At 37.0% G+C, this 21,553-nt stretch overlaps 1 protein-coding gene across 1 annotated transcript in view; it reads left to right on the forward strand.

The window, feature by feature from the left end:
• The window catches only part of COL19A1 (collagen type XIX alpha 1 chain), a 322,067-nt gene that overhangs the window by 101,327 nt on the left and 199,187 nt on the right, over positions 1-21,553 (forward strand). Inside the window, exon 12 of the mRNA XM_061207711.1 lies at positions 1,801-1,845. Within this exon, the coding sequence (XP_061063694.1) occupies positions 1,801-1,845 (45 nt within the window). The remainder of the gene's footprint in view (positions 1-1,800; positions 1,846-21,553) is intronic.

Consider the following 21,553-nt stretch of genomic DNA (forward strand, 5'->3'; position numbering starts at 1 on the left):
ACGTATTTATAGTTACAGCTTTTGAAAAATCTTCCTTTACTTGCTTGATGAAGATACTAAGATTGAACTGGCAGTGATGAAATGGCAAGATTCTGCATTTCTTCACAGCAGTTCTAGACAAAACCCATTGATACAGCAGGTGCTGCATCTGTGAGTCGAGTTGCCAGCCAAGGGATGTGTAGATTTATCTTCCGGGAAATAGTTTTGGCCCTTGCAGCAGCTGTTTGTGGTGGCTGCCTCACGCTGGCATTGTGGCCGACGTACGGCGGCGTTCAGCAGCTTTGTGTCAGCTTGAATTAACAGATCAAGTTAAAGTCTATATTTTAGGAAACATGGTAGGAACAAGGTAGACCACACATTCAGTGGCAAATATACCCAAATACTAACTTACTCTCTTTCCTGTACCTTTTTTGAAGGTAGATAAAGCAGAAGTAATTATTATTATTATTTTTAATTTAATTTTTTTTTTTTTGCTGTGTTGGGTCTTCATTGCTTCGCGCGGGCTTTCTCTAGCTGCGGCAAATGGGGGCTACTCTTCATTGTGGTGCGTGGGCTTCTCATTGCGGTGGCTTCTCTTGTTGTGGAGCACGGGCTCTAGGCGCGCGGGCTTCAGTAGTTGTGGCATACGGGCTCAGTAGTTGTGGCTCGCGGGCTCTAGAGCGCAGGCTCAGTACTTGTGGCGCACGGGCTTAGTTGCTCTGCGGCATGTGGGATCTTCCCTGGCCAGGGCTCGAACCTGTGTCCCCTGCATTGGCAGGTGGATTCGTAACCACTGCGCCACCAGAAGCCCCAGAAGTAATGATTTAATTGGGTGTGTGTGTATGTGTCATCGGGTGTATGAGTACATGTATAATATACACATAGTAAAAAGCAGGCATTCCTTTTCTTACATACAGATTTTAATTACATTAAGTGTCACCTTGTTTGAAGCACTGCAGATAAAAACTGGAGATAAGAAACCCTCCATCCCTCGTCTCTGTTTACTGAGCGCTTCCTGTGGGTGGAGGGGTGGGTATGACCCACCCCCAGCACTCCCTTGCCGGCTACGCTGTTGTGAGTGCCTGATGTATATTTGCCGTTTAGTGAATATTTGTTGATCATATGAATGAAACATCAGTACTCTAAATATCTGTGCAGAGTTAAGTGGGAAAATAAGCTTGTCAGATCAGAGAGGTTTTACCTGAAGAACAGGGGGTTTATACCTCTCAGAATCAACATGGTGAGTGAGAGCCCACACCCGTTCTGTGCTGGAGAGGCCAGCCATCTGGGTGGGAAAGAGCCTGGCGCCGGTGTCAGAGCCAGAGCCCGAACCCTGGCCTCATTCATCACACACCTCTCCCTGGGACGGTCTTCCGTGGAAGTCAGCTTGAGAAGGATGTTTCTACTGGATCTGGTGGAATAAATAGTGATAGTAATAACAACAGTAATGGCTAAATGAGTCTGTGCCAGGCACACTATTTGATGCATTCAGTTCTCAAAACACCTATGAGAAAGGTACTTTGGTTGCAGAAATTCCGGTTTATGGAGATTAAATTGCATTGCAAGTAGTGAAGCTATAGGTTTTACCCTAGAAAATTATTCCTTCAGTGTTTAGAAGTGTTTAAATTTTGTATAAGTTAATATTGGCTTCGAGCTTACATTTTAGAAATGGTTTTAATATATACAATTATTGATTTTAGAAACTATTAGTTTCTAATATTAGAAACTATTATTAACAATATTAGAAACTATTATTATTATTATTACTTGTGTTAAAAGTAGTGTGCCTGTTATTATACACATCATATTCCTCTTCTACAGGGAGAGCAAGGTTTTGAAGGTAGCAAAGGAGAAATTGGTGAAAAGGTAAAGATCACTTTTCATACTCATTTGTAAAAATAAATTGTGTTCTTGAAAATATTTTGAACTAGAATATTTAACTTGTTTTTGTGCTTTCCATAAAAGCAATTCAATGATTTTATAGAAATAATTTAAAATATGTGCTTCACGTAAGGTAGACTTACCATGTCGATGCCTGTCATAAATCTTTCTACACTTGTTTAGGTGGTAGTTATTTCTACATATTTCTAGTTAAATCGTTCCATTGATACATAAATAATTCAAACATTTATTAAGCATTATATTTTTGTGCTGTAACATCATTGATGTGTTCATGAAATGTCCAAGTCTAAATAAATGCTTTGTTTATATGTACACCTAGTTTATCAGTGGAATTTTTCCTGAGGAAATAAATAAGTAGAACTAATTGTAATAGTCAAGGTCCAACAGAAAAGGGATGGCACATTCAAAATAGAATAGTGTGGAAGAGTTGAATAAAGGGAATGTTTAAAAGGCGGGGGCAACATTTAGGAAAACCATAAGGATTGTGCAATATTCCAGCCTGGGTTATAGGGAACTCCTTAAACCCTGCCAGGTTACTGGTTACCAGACTCAGAGGTAAAGAAAGCCATGTGGAGAGGGCTGCAGGTTGCAGCTGAGAGAAGCTGTTAACCCCTCCATTCAAGCAATCGTTTCACACATTCACAGCTTTGGACTCAAAGTGTAGAGGATAGAAGTGTCCTAGTCATCCAAAATTTCCCTTCACACAGTCATTTGCACTCTTCTGCATTTCATATGTCTAGTTTTATTTTCAAATAGAACAAAAACAGCACCATTCCTTTGTTTCATAAACTGCCATGTAATTGGACAGCCAGAGGGAGGCTGGAAAGGGGAAGAGATAATCTCAAATTAGATTGTGTGGCCTGTGTTGAGTTTTCTGAGCAGTTATCAGTTATTTGCTTCTTCAGTAAGTATTTATAGACAGAATGAGTGTCTATTATAAGACAAATTACACATGTTGAAAGCTACTTGCTAATTACTTTTCCTCACAGAACAGTGAGGGGGAAGGAAGGATAGCCATATAATTATCGTATAATTGAAGAGAAGTCCATTGAGTGATGACTGTTTTTTAAGTGGATCCTCCTTCTTAGGAATCTCTTGAATATTTTTGCTTTAGAATAACCGTCATTGCAAGACCATGGCTTTAAATAAATGCTTTACATAGTCCTGTTTTATTAATGGGACTTTACCTGTAGGAATAAGTAAGAATAAGCAAGGAAAACAGATATATTCTCTGTAATTTAAAGTCGCCGTCTCACTAAAATCTTAGTGGCTATTTTGATATTTTAGATACACGGTTGGTATTGCTTAGTAATAAATAGATTCTCACAGGCTATGAGGTATTGAAAAACATTCAGTACATCTGGCTTCAAAGATTTCCCTTCTAATTCCTCATATCTGTTAACTGTGGCCTTCAAATAGTCCATGTCACCAAGAGGTGAAAATATTTATGGAGAATATGATTGAGTTATCAGGAAGAAATAAAGCACCAAGTAGAAAAGACAGTGTCTTGAATGAGAATTACAACTTAAATGGTTTATAGTCAAATGTAAGATTCACATAACAACGCTTATGTTAAAAGTATGTTCTGCTTTGATTTTTATTTACCATATATGGGATGTTTGAGTTTCTTCAGTGTTACATGCTGTGTATTATGATACATGACCACACATATTTTTCCATAAGAGAAATAGTTGATATCCAAGTATTCATTTCTAGATTAGAAACTTTTTGTTTCTAGATTAAACAAGAAAAGTATGTGAGGCACTCATTTCTGTGTGACACCAGAATGAGATTCTTGGACTGCTTGCAACACAATTCGTTTTCTGAATAAGGACAATCTCATTTGAATTTCAATTCTTTGTGGAAAACTGAATATATAGTGAAAATAAGACTCACCTTTCTTCTTTAATTACCTTAATGTGGCCTCTACTGTGTGTGTTTAAAATTTGACTGTTATAAATGACAAAATTCACTAGTTGCAAAATGAAATAATTCAGGAAGTTGCTGTTGTTCAGAGATATCATGTCTACCAAAGCCACGTGGCTACGGACCAAAAAAGGAAGTTTATCAACTGTCAAAGAGAACATACCATGTGGTGGTTTTCAGGTGATATTTCTATAATCCAGTATAAACCACACAGAGGAATCTGCTGCTTTTCTTTGTGGCTACAAAACTAGTTTTCAGGCCAGCTTAACCGAAGCCGGACTATCACGGCATTCCTCAGTGTATTGAAGATGCCGCCCTCAGTCCAGAAAAGAACCCATGGAACTTGAGCGAGTATAGAGGACCTCCTCTGAAAGCATATTCCTGAGTCTGCCTATAGCAACTTATAACAGGGCAGAAACTCACGCCTCATTACCTAAGCAGACACGGTTCAGCCAAGTCAGTCCTGAAGTGAAAATTATTTGAAGGGGTGGTTCTTTCTCTCAAAGATTAGCTTCTGATGCTGGCAAGGCTCTCCCAGAGGACAGCTGTCTTCAGGTTTGCCACGTTCTGGTTTATCTTAGGAATGACCTCGCCCCACTGACCTGTTACTGGCTGGAGCATCGTTCAAGGATCCCTGGATCCCTGACAGCATAGCCCATGCAGCAGGAGAGGGGATATCTGTATTCTGGCTGAGGAATAGACCGCCAGCTGAGGTCTACATTCCGATTTCTCTGTTTCTATAGGAGTGGTCTTAAAGATCCCTTCTTCGGGGGATTTTCCTTAGGTTCCTTCAGTATTACTGTAGATGTTGTATGGCTACTACTAGCAGTAAACAAAATGAAGAGTTCACTCTTCTTTTTTTAAAAATTTATTTTATGGAAGTATAGTTGATTTACAATGTTGTGTTAGTTTTTGCTGTATAGCAAAGTGATTCAATTATACATATATATACAATCTTTTTCATATTCTTTTCCATTATGGTTTATTACAGGATGTTGAATATAGTTCCCTGTGCTATACAGCAGGACCTTGTTGTTTATCCATCCTATATATAATAGTTTGCATCTGCTAACCCCAAACTCCTACTCCATCCCTCTCCCCAACCTTGGCAACCACAAATCTGTTCTCTGTGTTTGTGAGTCTGTTTCTGTTTTGTAGATAAGTTCATTTCTGTCATATTTTAGATTCCACATATAAGTGATATATGATATTTGTGTTTCTCTGTCTGACTTACTTCACTTAGTATGATAACCTCTAGGTTCATCCATATTGCTGCAAATGGCATTATTTCATTCTTTTTTTATGGCTGAGTAGTAGTCCATTGTATATATGTACCACATCTTATTTATCCATTCATCTGTCGATGGACATTTAGGTTACTTCCATGTCTTGACTGTTGTAAATAGTGTTGCTATGAACATAGGGGTGCATGTATCTTTTAGAATCATAGTTTTGTCCAGATATATGCCCAGGAGTGGGATTGCTGGATCATAGGGTAGTTCTATGTTTAATTTTTCGAGGAACCTCCATTATGTTTTCCCTAGTGGCTGCACCAATTTACATTCCCACCAACAGTGTAGGAGGGTTCCCTTTTCTCCACACCCTCTTCAGCATTTATTATTTGTAAATTTTTTAATGATGGCCTTTCTGACTGGTGTGAGGTGGTGAAGAGTCCACTCTTGATGACAGTTATCCCCACTGTCAGCCTTCCTCGTAATGACATAGTCAAACCAACTCTTGTTATACGACCAAGGTAGATGCAAGAGCTAGGCTCTGAGTATCACTTTAGAAAAAGGCCATCTGGCAGGGGTTCAATGAAGTGATCATCATTCCTAAACGCTGAGCCCAGATCTTTACTTTAGATCTTTGTGAAAATAGGAATATTACTTGGTTGCATTTATGAAAAGGAGCAAATAGAAAAGAAAATGTAAACATCTGCTTCATAATAGAATTCAATATTTTAAGTAATTGCTTCAGATCATGTAATTTAGTTTGCTTTTAAAATTCTCATTCTTGTATGTTGTCAATCAAACCCTAACTGACTTAAAGTTTAAAAACTAATTTCTTCAGCATTAAATTTGATTCTGCTGCACTTTACTGTTAACATATCATTTAATTGTGAGAGAGAAACATCCAGTGGCAACTGTTACTCTCGCCACAGTGTTCCTGACATTTTCTAGCTAAAATGTTGTCGATTTTGGTTCATTCAAGAGTGACATTTAAGATAATATGGGCACACACGGCAGCAAATCTTTACAGGGATCTAAGATGTTTCAGCAAGTGTAAAACTTTTCCATTTGATATTGAGATTATCTGGTCTCTTCAAGATCTCTTAAGTTTAATGAAAAAAAAAGAGAACAACCAAATTGCTTTTTGTCATGAACCATGTGGCTCCAGGAGATGTGGACAGTGTGCAACAGTTGACATGTTCTATAGTCTAGAGTGTTCATGGTTCAACAGTTTCTGACTTACGGGCATTACCTACTTTCATCATCTTGATCAATGATCTTTTCTTTCGCCCTGAGTTAAACTAATAACAATAACCATAACCATAACACTAACAAATGCATATGATTCCTGCTTTAATTTATCTCTGAAAACTTTGGAAAACTGGTTGCTGTAAATTTCCAGTGACTTGTGATTTTTACTGTCTTCTTACCAGAGTGTTGTCTAGGTCCTGAAATGCCATATATTTATTTAAATCAGAAAATTATATTTAAATATTTATTACTCTGGTTTTATAGCTGTTTCAAATATTTTACCTGACAGAATCCACTGGAAAAACATCTAACTGATGCCTATTTTAGTTGGTTTATTTAACCACATATTATTGCATTATATTACTGCAATATAAGATAGTATAATCTGTAATATAATTTTGTAGAAAATGTGATATTCAAATGAATAAAATTATTAAAATGTCTATTGTAATGTATGGTTAAGTACAAGTATGCTTTACTAATCCAAAACTATCTCGGTTATTTATAATTAAGGCATGCATCCGATCATTTGTATTTCTTTTTTTTTTTTTTTATAAATTTATTTATTTATTTTTGGGTGTGTTGGGTCTTTGTTTCTGTGCGAGGGCTTTCTCTAGTTGCGGCGAGCGGGGGCCACTCTTCATCGCGGTGCGTGGGCCTCTTCACTGTCGCGGCCTCTCTCTGTTGCGGAGCACAGGCTCCAGACGCGCATGCTCAGTAGCTGTGGCTCACGGGCCCAGTTGCTCTGCGGTATGTGGGATCTTCCCAGACCAGGGCTCGAACCCGTGTCCCCTGCATTGGCAGGCAGACTCTCAACCACTGCGCCACCAGGGAAGCCCCATTTGTATTTCTTAATTTTCAGATGACATAACTCAAATTTTCATTGGCCATCCTAGAATAAAATATACATTTAGGTTTAGTGTTGATTTTATGAATGATGTGCAGCCTTTTGCCTTCTAGCATTAAATATCATGAGATTATAGTCAATAAGGCAGTCAATAGTAATCATTTGCTACTAGAAACAACAATTATGGCTTCAAATAAATCAAGACCTTTTATACTGGAAGATATTTTCACTTTTCATTAGTCAATTTTCCATCCAATTGTTGTTATGGTAATTGCACATAGAACTTGAGTTGAGAATTTGAAGGCATAGCTGTGGTATTTTTGCCATTTAAAATTTTATTGGAGAATGAGAAAAAGCCTAAGTGAGTACGCCTATATAATATGCATAAATTATTCTTCAGAACCTTCTCGGGTAGCATCTAGGTCATTTGGCAGGGAACACGCATTCCTAGTTTCTGGAGAACCACTCCAGGGAGAGCCTAGACTTAACAGTTCATTGTGGAACTGATGGTGACCTATCATAGGATAAATGGATTCACATTCCTGTGTCCCGTGTTCTAATCCAGCTCTGCCATGCCAGCTGTGTGAACCTGGACATGTTCCTTGCTGTCTTTACCTTACTCTCCTTTTCTATAAGATAAAGATAATTCATACTTATGGGATTTTTGTAGGAGTAAAACAAGTGCCTAGTAACTAAAAGGTGCTCAGTAAATGTTAACATCCCCAACAGCCAAAATGTGAAAAAAATGTAAATATTGATATTTTGAGGAAAACAGATTTGATATAATTACTATGTCTAATTTTTTATTTGCCTAGTATTACTTCCTAATTTTACTTCTAAATAAGTAAGCAAAAGACGAGAGGATATATTAGTTAGCTACTGGTGTGTAACAAATCACCCCAAACTTCAGTGGCTTAACACATTCATTTGTTTAGCTCGTTCTCCTGTGGTTTAGCAGTTTAGACTGGGCTTATTAGCTCAGTGACTTTGCTCCCAGCTGGTCTTGCCTAGGTTTGCTGTGTATCTGTGCTCAGCTGGTGGGTTGGCTGAGGGTGGCTGGTCTAGGTCGGGCTCTGATGGACAGCATGTCTACTCAGATGGTCTCCCATCCTCCAACGATTATCCTGGTCCTGTTCTCAAGGTAACGGCAGGGGTCCAAAGAGAGCAGGCAGAAGCACATAAGGCCTCTTGAGGCCCCTGGTTCAGAGCCAGCATGCCATCAACTCTGCCACATTGTGTTGGCCAAAGCAAGTCCCAAACCCAGCCCTGATTCAAGGGGTGGGAAAACAGATGCCACCTCTTGATAGCGACAAAGTTGCATTGCAAGGGGTATGGCTACATAGAGGGGTGAAAAATGGGGCCATTTTTGTAATAAATTGAACACAAATGAGATAAAATTTCCTTATTTTAGTATAACAGTTGAACTCTACTTCAGAGCAAAAAGGGTGAATAGATTTAGCAACTTCATTTCCCTTCTCCTTCGCCCATGACTTGCACAGTAATCGTTAAAGTTATGTTTACATAGTGGGACTCAGAGACTGTGTCAAAAGATATTTCCATATTGGAAATGGTAGAGATGCTTTATGTGTAATAGGAAAATATTATAGAAAGATGAAATTCTCAATTAGAATGGGAAGGGAGAGATACAAGGTGTCAAATAGCTAAACCAAGGAATGACTTAGTACTTTTACATAGTCCCATGTGCTTATTAATTTTAGCTAAAGTAATACTGAGACCAGAACAACTGGGAAAAGCAGGTCAGAGTTGAAATGTATTTTTAGGATTTCACTATTAAAGCTTTCTTGGCAGTTAATGCTTAGCATTCAGAATGAATGCAAGAATGTTAAATACTGTTATTATAACTATAGCACTTTCCCATCATCACTTTAAAACAACTGTTGACATGTCACCTCACTTCCTGTGAATTCTCTCTTTGTTCCCCTTGTAGAATTTGCTGAACATCAGCATGTTGGACAATTGTTTCATTTACCCTGGTAACATGTAACACTTCTGCAACTTTTAGGAAGGGCTTACTTGTTTAATTTGACAGTTGACTTGAAAAATGAAGAGAACAGATGGAGTAGAATAATAACTATGATTTCAAAATACACAGCAATTTATCTGTGGCCAATGCCAATTGGTATGGGAGCAACCATGCGAACTTTCAATTAGCCATGGTAGCAGGCAGCGGGGAAGTGTAATGGTGATCCCACAGCCAAGCTGGAGGCTTAACGTTAGTCTTCACTGTTTGTGTGTCGTTTCCTTCGTTCTTTACGGGGCTAGTGAATAACTCTAGATTATGTGAAATATGTTGCTACATCTTTTAGTAGTGGTTATAGAAAAAGTGAAATGTCAAAAAAAGAGACATGAAAAAGAAGAGAATAACCATCAAGGGCTGTACTATTTCATGAATATTAGTCTTTTAAAGTATTATTTTTAATAATTGCTTAATATTTCACTGTATGGATATATAATATTTTATTTGACCATTCCCTTGTTGGAAATTTAAGTCCTTATTTGTTTTTGTTTCTGTTTTTTTAAATGTTTTCGCTAGTACATGTAATGCAGACTCAGCATACTTTGATAAGCATCTTTAAATATATCTCTTGTTCTTCCTTTAAACTAGATTTCTGGAATTAGAATTATTAGGTTGATGAGTATTGAAAGTTTTAAGATTCTTGATACATATACTCAAATTACTTTCTCCAGAGTTTGTTTTCAGTCAGTTTACACATTCATACATAGTGGTTGCATCCTTATTCCACCCTCACTAGCTTTAAGTATTAAGTTTTTCAAATGTTTACAATTTTTAATCAATAAACATTATTTCCCTTTAAAATTTTATTTCTTTATTTCTTGTATTTTTTTAACTACACCACATTAAACATTTATACACACAATTCTGTCATATATATTATAAATATTATTTTCATCTTAAGGTTTGTCTTTAATGTTTACTGTGAATTGATATACAGAAATTCTAAATTTCTTTGTTGACAGTTGGTGTTTCTTTAATGATTTCCTTAATTGCTTCTGTATTTTGATATCCTGTGCTTTCAAGAAATCAGTTAAATATTCACTCACATTTTCTTCTAGTTTTGCTTTTACACATTGTAACCCTTTCTTCCACCTAAATGTATTTTGGTGACTGTTAGAGATGAAGGTGAAACTTGACTTTTCCTTCAAAACCGTGTCTGATAATAATTTCCTTACATGTTTGTTCATGATGCTTTCTTTATCATATACTAATTCTTATATACTAAGATTATTTTAGGGGTATGTATTCTGTCTATTGATTACTGTATTGATGCCACATTATTTTAATTATTTTAGCTCTTATAATACATTTTAACATCTAGCACTGGAAACAGTTTCATTACTCTTCTTTTAAAATGTTTTCTTCCATACTTTTACCCACTTATAGTGCTACTTGCTACATGTTTAAATTTGGATGGTTACCCACTCTTTGATTTCCTCATCCTTCAACCGAGAATAATAATGATACTGATTTTATTGGGTTTGTGTCAAACTTAAATGATGTTGTCATCAAAGGATCCAAACTAGTGCCTGGCATAGGGTAAGATGTTGAAAAAGTGTTCGCTTTTATTTTTGTCTTCTTTATGAATTTAGTCTAGTTCTCCTAGTTACAAAGTATCGATATTACTGTTGGTACAACTACCAATTGGTTTTATGTTAACTCTACACATCACTTTGGGATAGAGCAGAGTGTGGCTGAGCCTCAGAGGAGTGGAGTCAGGAACTCGGACGCCTCTGCATCCTCTCTTTTCTTCTCTGGCTACATGATCTCTTTTCTGTGAAACCGCTCTGTTCTCTTGTGTTACATCTTGACTCTGCTTGCTCATTGGTAAACTTAGTATTAGATGGCCACACCAGAGTGGCAGCCTTGTCCCCAGCTTGCACACCTTCATAATCCCAAGGCCAATAACACACTGCCGTCACCAGGTGTCATACCCACATTCCGAGTATAGAGAATCTAGTTGACTCACCTCTGGTTCCATCACCTGAGTCTGGAAAGCCCTGCAGCCAACTCAGCTGACTTACAGAGAGTGCATGGGATTTATAAGAAGGGGTACGGGGTGAGAAAAAAAAAAAGCAGCCATAAGTCTGTGAGTATTGCTGATATATGGGAAAGCTCTTGATTTTTGTATCTCTATTTAGTATCTAGTCGCTTTACCCAATTCTTTTCTTGAATCTAGTTCCTAATTTTATTAATTCTGTTAGTTTTTCCATTGAAAGCAATGGGCTGTATATGACAGTGTCATAGGAAATGTGTATTCTGGCTTCTTCATTCCAATTGTTTTAGCTCCCTTCATGTTTCATGTCTTGCTGTAGGGTGACTACTACGAGACTCTGCAGTAGTCAAGCAAGAGATGATTGCAGCTTGTAATTTTCCTGGAGGTGGAGAGAAGTGGGTAGATTTCAGATATAACTTGGAGATAGCACCAACTGATTTTAGTGATGTAGGTGTAAGAGAGAAGGTGGTGATAAGAGATAACTGTCACATTCTGGCCATTGTACATAGGAAGAGGAACAAATTTGGGTAGGGGTTTATACCATGAGTTTGAGAGGTGTGTGAGGCATCTAATTAGGTCTGAGCCTGGAGTTCAGAAAAAAAAGTCTGTACTCCAGTTACAAGTGAGGGGTGGTCGGCACATAGCAATGGGAGTGGGCGAGACTGCGTAAGGAGAGGGGTTGGAAATAGAAGGCCTGTGCCTGTGAGCTGAGGAACTTAAACATTCAGAAGTTGAGTAGAGGAAGAAGAAGAACATAGAGAAGATGCATCTGGAGAAGTACAGGGAAAATCAGTAGAATGTGTTGCCAAGTAGAAAGTGAGTAGTAAAAGTTCAAAATGTTGGTGTCAGTCTATTTATCTCTTGTAAAAATAAAATACAGTGTGTGTGTGTGAAAAAAAAGTAAACAATGCTTGATAGGATAAAAAAACAAACAAAAAAAACACCAAAAAACAAACAAACAAACAAAAAGTTCAAAATGTGCTTAGCAGTCAAATGAGATCACAATATCAGTAGCTAATATTTGTTGAACGTTTACTATGCTCAGCCATTTTTCTTCTGTGAGCTTCATATGAATTACCTCATTTAATCCTCCCAGCAACTCTCTGCTGTTATTATCCCCACTCTGTAGATGAGGAAACAGGGGCAGAAGGTGAAAAATTAAGAAGGAACACCAGAGCTCTAACTCACTGCCTCCCTAGATGAGCAAGTAAAATTGTTGCTATGGGTCACTGGTGACTTTGGCAAAGGTCATTTTGGTGGAATAATAAGGGTAGACATCAAGTGCAGCATGTTGAAGAGTGACGGACAAGTAAAGAGAGCATGCAGATAACCCTCTCAAGAACCATCTGTGAGGGGTGAGGGGGCACAGCAATAGCCGAGGGGTGTGGATTGTAGAAGAAGAAACTTTAATGCACCAACATCCAAAGCAAGCTTGAGTCCTTGAGAGCAAAATCTTCTTGATTAAGATAGAACCCCAAAGAATAGTACAGACCAAGCTCACTTACACAGAGAGCTGCAAATGTCTAACATTTCATAAGGAATGTCAGACTTATGCCGATGATAATGTAATATTTAAGAAATTCCCATTAAAATCAAGAACAAGACAAAGGTATCACCATTATTATTTAACTGTTCTGAAATTTCCGGCCAGTGTCAATTTTACTTCCAAATTATAGTTTGCATCCGTCTGTTTCTCTCCATAGCCCCCAATACCACCAAGCTGTAATCATTTATTATCAACTCCTGACTAATCTTCCCGTTTTCACTGTCTCTCTTCTCTCATCCATCCTCCAATTATAGAGATGGATCTTTACAAAACTACTCATGGGCTCTTTGTGCTTGAAACATTTAGTTGCTTCCCATTAAGTGAAAATCCCCAATCCCTATAGTTGCCTCTCATCTCTCATTCACTCCCCTTCTCTCCTCTGCTCCTGCCGCAGTTCCCTGAACTCGCCAGCCTGTCTTCTGCCTCAGAACTGTCCGTTGGTTCTGTTTGGAACACCCTTTCCCTTCCGTTGGCTAACCTCTATCTACATCTTCAAAGTCGTTTTCTCAGGGGAGGCTTTCTTGATACTCCAATCAAATTCCGTTCCTTTTTTAAAATTTCTCATTGTACCTTTAGTACTACCCTTCACCTTTATACCACTTATCACAATTTATAATTATAAATTTACTGACATGGGTGTTTTGGTTTTTTTTTTTCTATTTCCCCCAGTAGAACAGTAGCTTCATAAGAGCAGGAACCATATCTGTTTACGTCTTTATCTCAGACAACCAACATAATGCCGAGCACATAGAAGAATTCAATTGGTTAATTCAATGCTGAAGGAGATTAGTGTAGACAAGCCTTAGTGTTTCTTTTCAACCTTCTGAAGTATTCAATAATTGTTATTTTGATTTATTCAACTCAGTATCAACCCTGCTTTTTCAGATTCCGGCTATTGAATTTGTGAGGTGGAGTGAGAGATCAAAATTAGTTTCACACGTATGATCCTTGAAATTCTGTTTTATATGGTATTTGTCTTTAAAAGATATCACTTGTATGTGGAATCTAAAATATGACACAAATGAACTTATCTATGAAATAGGAACAGACTCACAGACATAGAGAACAGACTTGTGGTTGCCAAGGCGGGGTGTAGGGGGAGGTATAGATTGGGAGTTTGGGATTAGCAGATGCAAACTATAATATATAGAATGGATAAACAACAAGCTCCTACTGTATAGCACAGAGAACTGTAGTCAATATCCTGTGATAAACCATAAAGGAAAAGAATATGAAAAAGAATGTGTGTGTATATATAAATAACTGAATCAGTTTGCTGTACACCAGAAGCTAACACAACATTGTAAATCAACTATACTTCAATAAAATAAATTTTAAAAAATAAATTTTGTTTCAAAAAAAGACAATATATAAAACATATATTTAATAGTAAACTATATTTAATAGTATACTAAAATGTGCAGAGAAGTAATCGGTTAACATAGTTCCATTTTTCATTACTTGTGAAGGACCTTGCCTTTGGCAAGCCACTATTCAGTTCCTTACTCTAAAAACAAAGTAATGCAATTCTTTTAATACCAGATATTACACAGTGTCTTTTTAACTTTGTGGTAGTGTTAAGGGTCGTCTATTGAGTCTTTTGTCATAATTTTTAGTTGCAATTACAGTGGAATTTTTGGAACTATTGACAGCAGTAACCTTAGGTTGCTTTTGCATGGAAATGTATTCAGTAACTATTTTATGTAATTTAAGGACAAAGAAATATGGAAATTTGGGGCACATAATGAGAGATAAGTAGAAAAGTCACGATCCTCATTCACATGATGATTAAGACAACTTGACTTTGGATGGTTTTTCTCTTTAGTAGGGGTTGAGTATTCTCAAAGGTTGGTTTACAGTTTGTCTGAATTTTGCTCTTAATTTGACCTTTATTCCAGTTACCCTATTTCTTCATTCCAGGCTCCGGCGCTGTCTCGGGTGCCCACTCCTGTGCTTTAGTCCCCTCTGCCTTGCTCAGGGTCACCCTCTGCTATAGACTTAGTCTCCTCCACTTTCCCTGGGCTCCTTTTTCCACAGCCTCTTGGTAATCCTGCCGCCCCTCCGGCTTTCTTTCCCAGCTATTTTGCTTTCATCCCATCCAAGCCTGGTTCCCTTTTCGAGTTACTTTCTTTCCATTTTTATTTCAGGTAGCTCTGAGAAGGAAAGATAAATTTTAATATAAACATAAAAATTTCTGAACAGGTGACTCGAGTATTTTGTGGACTCAATAACAAGGAAGAGATCTGTTATGCAGTTCCCCTCTCATACGAGAGCATTCCTGAATCAGACTGGGTTGTAAATTAAGAGGAAGGTGAAGGCAACCCTCACATTTGGTGACAGAGATTTTAGTGTATGAAAAAGATGTGGTTTTTAAAAATTAAAAAAAGAAATGGACTTAAAAATTTATCTGGCAATTGCTTCTGCTTCACGTAATCATCAAATATTCATTATATCTCACTGTTTTCACTTAATCTCAGTTAATAAATATACCTCACATAACCGCATCTCTTTGTTGGAGGTGATTCCAGATGGTAGGGGAATCATTAATTCATGGTCACCAAATATTAGATGACAGGTGCATCATTTTTATTTAGAGCCCAGTGGCATGTGAGCTTCCTTCACAGTCAATGTAAAAGCAATTCACTGTATAGTCATTGCTGAACAAGTGTCCCGCCAGACTTACATAGCAAAATTCCACTGCTCAGAAAGCAGAGGTGTGATGCAGCTGCTGTCCTAGTGGACGTTGTACAAACAACCGCCAGTGTGACAAGTTATTGTCTGGACTTAGGATCGTCTATTGCTTCTTAGTTTAACATCTTAAAGAATTTATTTTTGGGTCTTATTTTGCTTGCTAATCTTCACAATCTTCTTTAGGCCATAAAAGTAACTCCCATCACCTGTTGTAATAGCAACAGAGGATGAGGGAGGCAAGACACAGAAAGCAATTAATATTGGCTTTGTCTTTCCTGCATTCTTCCTTGATGTTCTTTATGTTCTGCTGATCATGAGATCATCATACCATGAGATCCAAAATAATGACAAAATGGTAAAACACAAATGCTTTGGGCAAACATTTTGTGGGATGTTATTTTAAGTCCCCGCACTCGTCCAGCCCTGGGGTGGAGTGTGGCGATGCAGGTGGCGTCACCTGCTGTCTGTGTTCCAGGGCTCACTGGCAGTGGTCCTTCCTCCCACTTAAGGTTTACTTGTGTGTGCAGATGATTCATGGCTTTGACGTCCTGGTGAAAATCGAGGGCTGAGTCACACAGGAGCACCCAGGAGACAGAGGTCAAACCAAGGCCTCTTCCTTTCAGAGGGAACTCAGGAGGTCATCTCCGTTGACCCTCATCTGTTATTTGGGTTTTGACAGCTTCCAGGCTCTGCTCACTAATGCTAATAACAGACAATTCTAAGTTCTTCATTTTAAGTCAAAATCTATTCCCTGTTATTTTGACCAGTTTATCCCAGTTTGACCAGTTTATCCCCTTGGGAAGAATACATTCTTGGCTTGTTCCTTCTTCAAGTGACTGACAAGCTTTTGGAGAGTTGACCATGGCAGATGTCTTCTCCTGAACATTTGCACGTTAGGATCTCCGGTTTTTCTGTTGTGCCTCATGGATGCAGAGGCCCCTCCTGGTCCTCATAGACTTCATCTTGTGATGCTACAGCTTATCAGGGTACTGTCAGTGTGATGCTCACAAGTGGACAACATCTTCTGGTGTGTTTGAGGAGTGGATAATACAGGCGATATAATAGAGTGAAGGAGGGTTTAGTGGGGCTGAGCCCTAATCCTGGCTCCAGCTTAGCTGATGGCACGGCTGTTTCAGAATCTCCATCTGTAAAAGGAGAGGGCAAGGCTAGATTACCTCTGGAAGCACAAATGTTCAGAGCTGGAATGAATCTCAAAGTATAAAAGGTCTGTACTATTGTCAGGCAGTTGTTTCCTTGAATCAGAATGTAAGCATTGACATTTTTATGTGCCAGCTTTTATTGTGGGGTTTTTCCCTGGTGTTTCTACTTGGAAACTTTAACCCTTGATTCTGACGTCTATTACAACAGTCACTTTTTAGCTTCCTAACAGCCACAAAGTTTGTATACATAAATTCTGAGTCTTTGAGTAACTGATATAAATATTGAATAAGACAAGGCCTAGGGCACAGCTCTGTGGCACACCCTTGGAGAAATCTTTCTGTGACAACTAAATATAAGTGGATATAAAATTAGCATATTTAACCACTTACTTCACTGCAGTTTAACCCACATTTATCTAACACATGCTAAGAAATTTTGTTAAATGTCTTACTGAATGAAATAAACCAATCTCATAACATTTGAATGATCTTTGTTTTTTGACATGATGTACCTTCTTCAGAATCATTTTATTCTTTACAAAGAGCATAAAACCAATTTGCTTAATAACTAATTGTAGAATTTTGCCAAGGATCAATATTCAACTTACTCATTACTCATGTGTATTCTTTAAATGAGGAAACATTGTTGGATCTAGGCCTTTTCTTCTCCGAGATTCTCAGAAATTCATGTTAGTGGCTAATTTCCATGAGCTCTTAGTTATCTGTGCTTAATCTGTCCTCTCCTATCTTAATGTCTGTCTTGGTCTCAAGGGTAGTTAACTAGAATCAATGAATTAAAAAGCCTTGAATTTATTTTCAAAGCAGTTTGCTGCCAACTAGAACCCAACTTGATACTGAAGTTTCCTTCTGAACACATGCTAGGTTTTAGAACACGCTTGTTCAAGCAACCATTTACTTGATCATTTACTATCTACTCTGTACCAGACACTGTGCAGCGCTAGTGTAACAGAGATGAAAGAGAAAACATTCTTTCAGACAGCACGTGTGAAGTGTTGGATGGTTTGTAAAGGATGCTGTGGGAAGGAAGCGGAGGGAGTGAAAACTGCCTGGCAGAGGGAAGTGAGCTGGGAAAGGGCTCCTTAGTGAGTCTTGAAGCATAGGTAGGAGTTCTCCAGAACGAGGGAGAAGCAAATGGGAATAGTCCACTTATAAAGGCACAGCGTGGGACAAGTATGAGCTGTACGGGGAACCAGACGGAGTGTATTGTACAACAAAATAAAAAGCAGGGACCACCAGAGGGAAAAAGAAGGAAAGAACTTTCAAAAAACTGACTAAAGTACAGCATCAGGCAGAGCACCTTTCAGGAGAATTGCCAGGAAAGAATATCAAGAGGTTCCCTCTAGGCGGCCAGTTCAACTCGCTCTCCCCTGGTAGGGGCACCACCTGACCCCCAAGCAAGCAGTCAGTAAGGTAGAGAACCTTGATATTCTGGAAGAATCATCCCACAAGAAAACCCAACTGAAGGCCAGTGTTCCTATGAAAGACTCAGGCTGGCTTAAATAAGACTTTAGTTCAGCCTTTTGCTTGGCGTTTACTTGGAATTTCTGAAGCTCTCTATTTTCTTTATTCTTGCAGTTTATAGAAACAGAAAATTTTAGCCTAAGAGGGAAAGTGGATTTGAGCTGTAGTCTTGCTTTATTCTGCTAGTTGCTGTCCTAAGGCTACTTCATCTAAATTAGTTTATCCTTTATTCAATTAAAGAAAGAAAAGAGCATGAGATATAGCCACCTCTTTTATGAGTCAAATGAGATTTAGCATTTGATCATAAAGTCTAAGGGGTGGATTCCTGGCTTTATGTGGTAATAAATAGCCGTGGTCATATTTATAGAAGAACCCAATTTACTGATCTGAATTCCAGTAATTACTAGCCAGATGTTGAGTCTTTTCTTGTAATCTCCCTCCTCAAGTTGTCACAAGAATTCTCAGGGATTCTGTGTGTGTTACCTCTGATCAGTGTGTGTGTCAGCAGTAGGCCTTGCTGCTGCCATTCCCTCTTTTGGTTCTTGAGAAGAAGAAGAGGAAGAAATTTCAGGTCTAATTTGAGCTGGCACCTGCAGGTTTTGCTGTATCTCCATTCACTTAGGTTGATTGCTGGTATCTATATATCTATAAAGAGAGAGTGAGAGACAGAGACAGAGACAGACAGAGAGACAGAGGGGGAGAATCAGTTATCCAATAGACAGTTATTTTGTATGTTCATAGAATATTTAGAAAAAATTATGATTCCTTGGGAAAAAAATAAGTTTAAAAAGCAGACATTTTGCAAGATACATTCCTGGATAGAAACAATAATAAATCAAGAAATGAAGAAAAATACTCCTAAATATAACCCTTGAGCCAAAGAGTAAATAAAAGAGGAATTCATAGAAATTAATGAACAAGAAAATACTTTATATCAAAATAAATGGAGCATGAAAAAGCTATACTGTGGGTGAAAATATACAGTGCAAAACATGTTTAAGTATAAAGGAGAAAATGTAAAAAGAAAGGGAATAAGTTTTTATCTCATACAATAATAGAGCAACAAATAAACCAAAATAAAATAGTAGAAGAGAATTAATAAGCATAATCACTAAAATTGTTAAACAGAATTTTTTTATTGATGTATAGTTGACTTACAATATTACATTAGTTTCAGGTGTACAGCCTATTGGTTCAGTATTTTTACAGGTTATATGCCATTAAAAGTTATTACAGGACAATGGCTATAATTCCCTGTGCTATATGATATATCATTGTTGCTTATCTAATTTATACATAGTAATTTTTATCTCTTAATCCCATACCCCTAACTGGCCCCTCCCCCCTGCCCTCTCCCCACTGGTAATCACTAGTTTGCTCTCTATGTCTGTTAGTCTTGTTTTGCTGTATACATTCATTTATATTATATTTTTGATTCCACATATAAGTGATACCATAAAGTATTTGTCTTTCTCTGACTTATTTCACTAAGTATAATATCCTCTAGGACCGTCCCCACTGCTGCAAATGGCAGAATTTCATTCCAACAGAATTTTTTTAAAAAATGGTTAAAAGGATAAACAAATCCAAAATCTGGTTTAATAAAATGGCCAATAAAATAAATAAAATTCAGTTAAGGAAACAGAAAATAAAAATTAGAAATGAGACAAATTGGAAAGAAGAAAGAAATTTATAAACATAAATTTGACCACAGATAGTGTGTGGGCTAAAAGATTCCGAGAGACTACTATGTGTGATTCTAAAGAAAGGATTTTGATGACCTAGAAAGATGGATGATTTCCTCCCAAAAATGTAAAAAATAGACAAAGAATCGTTGGAAAATATGACTTCACTAATTATGTGGAAGAAACTGAAGAGATGATTCAAGGTCTGCCACTGAATAAAGGACAAGGACTTAGTGGTTTCTCAGCAGGGTTTACGTAGCTCATGTTATTTCAAGTATTTTAGACCAAAGAAAAGATGGACAGCTTCTAAGATGTCAGCACAGTTTTAATGCCAAGTCTAATACAAAACAAAAAGAAAACTGTAACCGAATTTTGTTTATGAATATAGATATATTTTAGAAACAAAATATTAGCAAATAGAATTCAACAGTTCAGCAAAAGGAAGTTCAATACTAGGAAGTCAAGGATGATTCAAGTTAAGGGATTTTATCAGCATACTACATGACATCAACCATGTGAAGTGTAAAATTTTTGTGATCATATAGATAGATGCAGAAGCTTTTGATAATACACGATAATGCAATAATCATTCATAATCAAATCTCCGAGGAAAACAGGAATTGATGGAATATTTTTACTAAAATCCAACAGCAAATATTATTCTTAAAAAAGGCAAAACTATGTTAGAAATTGTTAAATAAGCAAAATTAAGACCTAAGGAGGTAAAATTGCCATCACCATTGCATCACAAGAAAATTAAATAACTTGTATGAATTGGAAAAAAGAGGTAAACCTATACCTTTTTATTGGATTGCATATGTAGAAAGCCTAAGAGACTTTGGTAGGAAAAAATGTTCAATTTCTAAGAGATTTGAGGAATTGGGTTAGATATCAGAGATGTATTGAACAATAGATTTTCTTTATCTTAGCCATAAACATCTGGAAAGGTAAATAGGAAATATTCTATTAATATTGAATGTAAGTTATAAAAGCAATAAGAATTGGGGAAATTTTGAATAAGAAAGGAATATGGTGTATACAAAGAAAATCAAAGCATATGAAGAAGATCTAAATGAATATACAAACCATTTCTTTAAAAGCTTCAATATTAAAAGTTCAGTAATTCAAAGTCAATATGTAAATTTAATGCAATACAAATAAAAATGCTGAGCTGTTTTAAAATTTGTTTTGGAGTTGGATAAGATTGCTTAAAATTTATAGGGCCAAATAAATACCTGAAAAGAGTCCAAAATGTTTCAAGAACAATAGTAAGGGTTGACTTGCTTTGCCAGACATTATACCATCCTCTAAAGTAACCATAATAATATAAATGTTATAACATGTAGTATAAAGATAGGTAGAACAAAACTGAGAATCTAGAAATTGACCCCTGAATTTATGAGAATTTAATAAATATTATATTTCAATTCAGTGGAAATGGATGGATTATTCCATTGATGTTCTGGTACCACTGACTCTATACATATGAAAAATACCCTATACCCTATACAAAAATAAATCCCAGATGGACAAAGGATTTATGTAAAAATCAAAACAAAACAATAAATATTTTGTATTTGTACAGCCTAGGGACAAGGGTATATCTAACCAAGATTTTAAACCCAGAAGCTATAAAGTAAAAGGCAAATATATTAGACATAAAGATTAAACATTTCAATGGTGAAGGACTGTAGTCAAAATCAATTAGAAAATGATGGTTCTGGTAATATTATAATGTAATTAGCAGGCAGCCAGTTAACATTTGTACTTTTCAGAGAGTTTTTAAAAATGGACAAGAAAAGATGAACAGTTTAATTTTTT

The sequence above is a fragment of the Eubalaena glacialis genome, chromosome 12, assembly GCF_028564815.1.
Source record: "Eubalaena glacialis isolate mEubGla1 chromosome 12, mEubGla1.1.hap2.+ XY, whole genome shotgun sequence".
NCBI lineage: Eukaryota > Metazoa > Chordata > Mammalia > Artiodactyla > Balaenidae > Eubalaena > Eubalaena glacialis.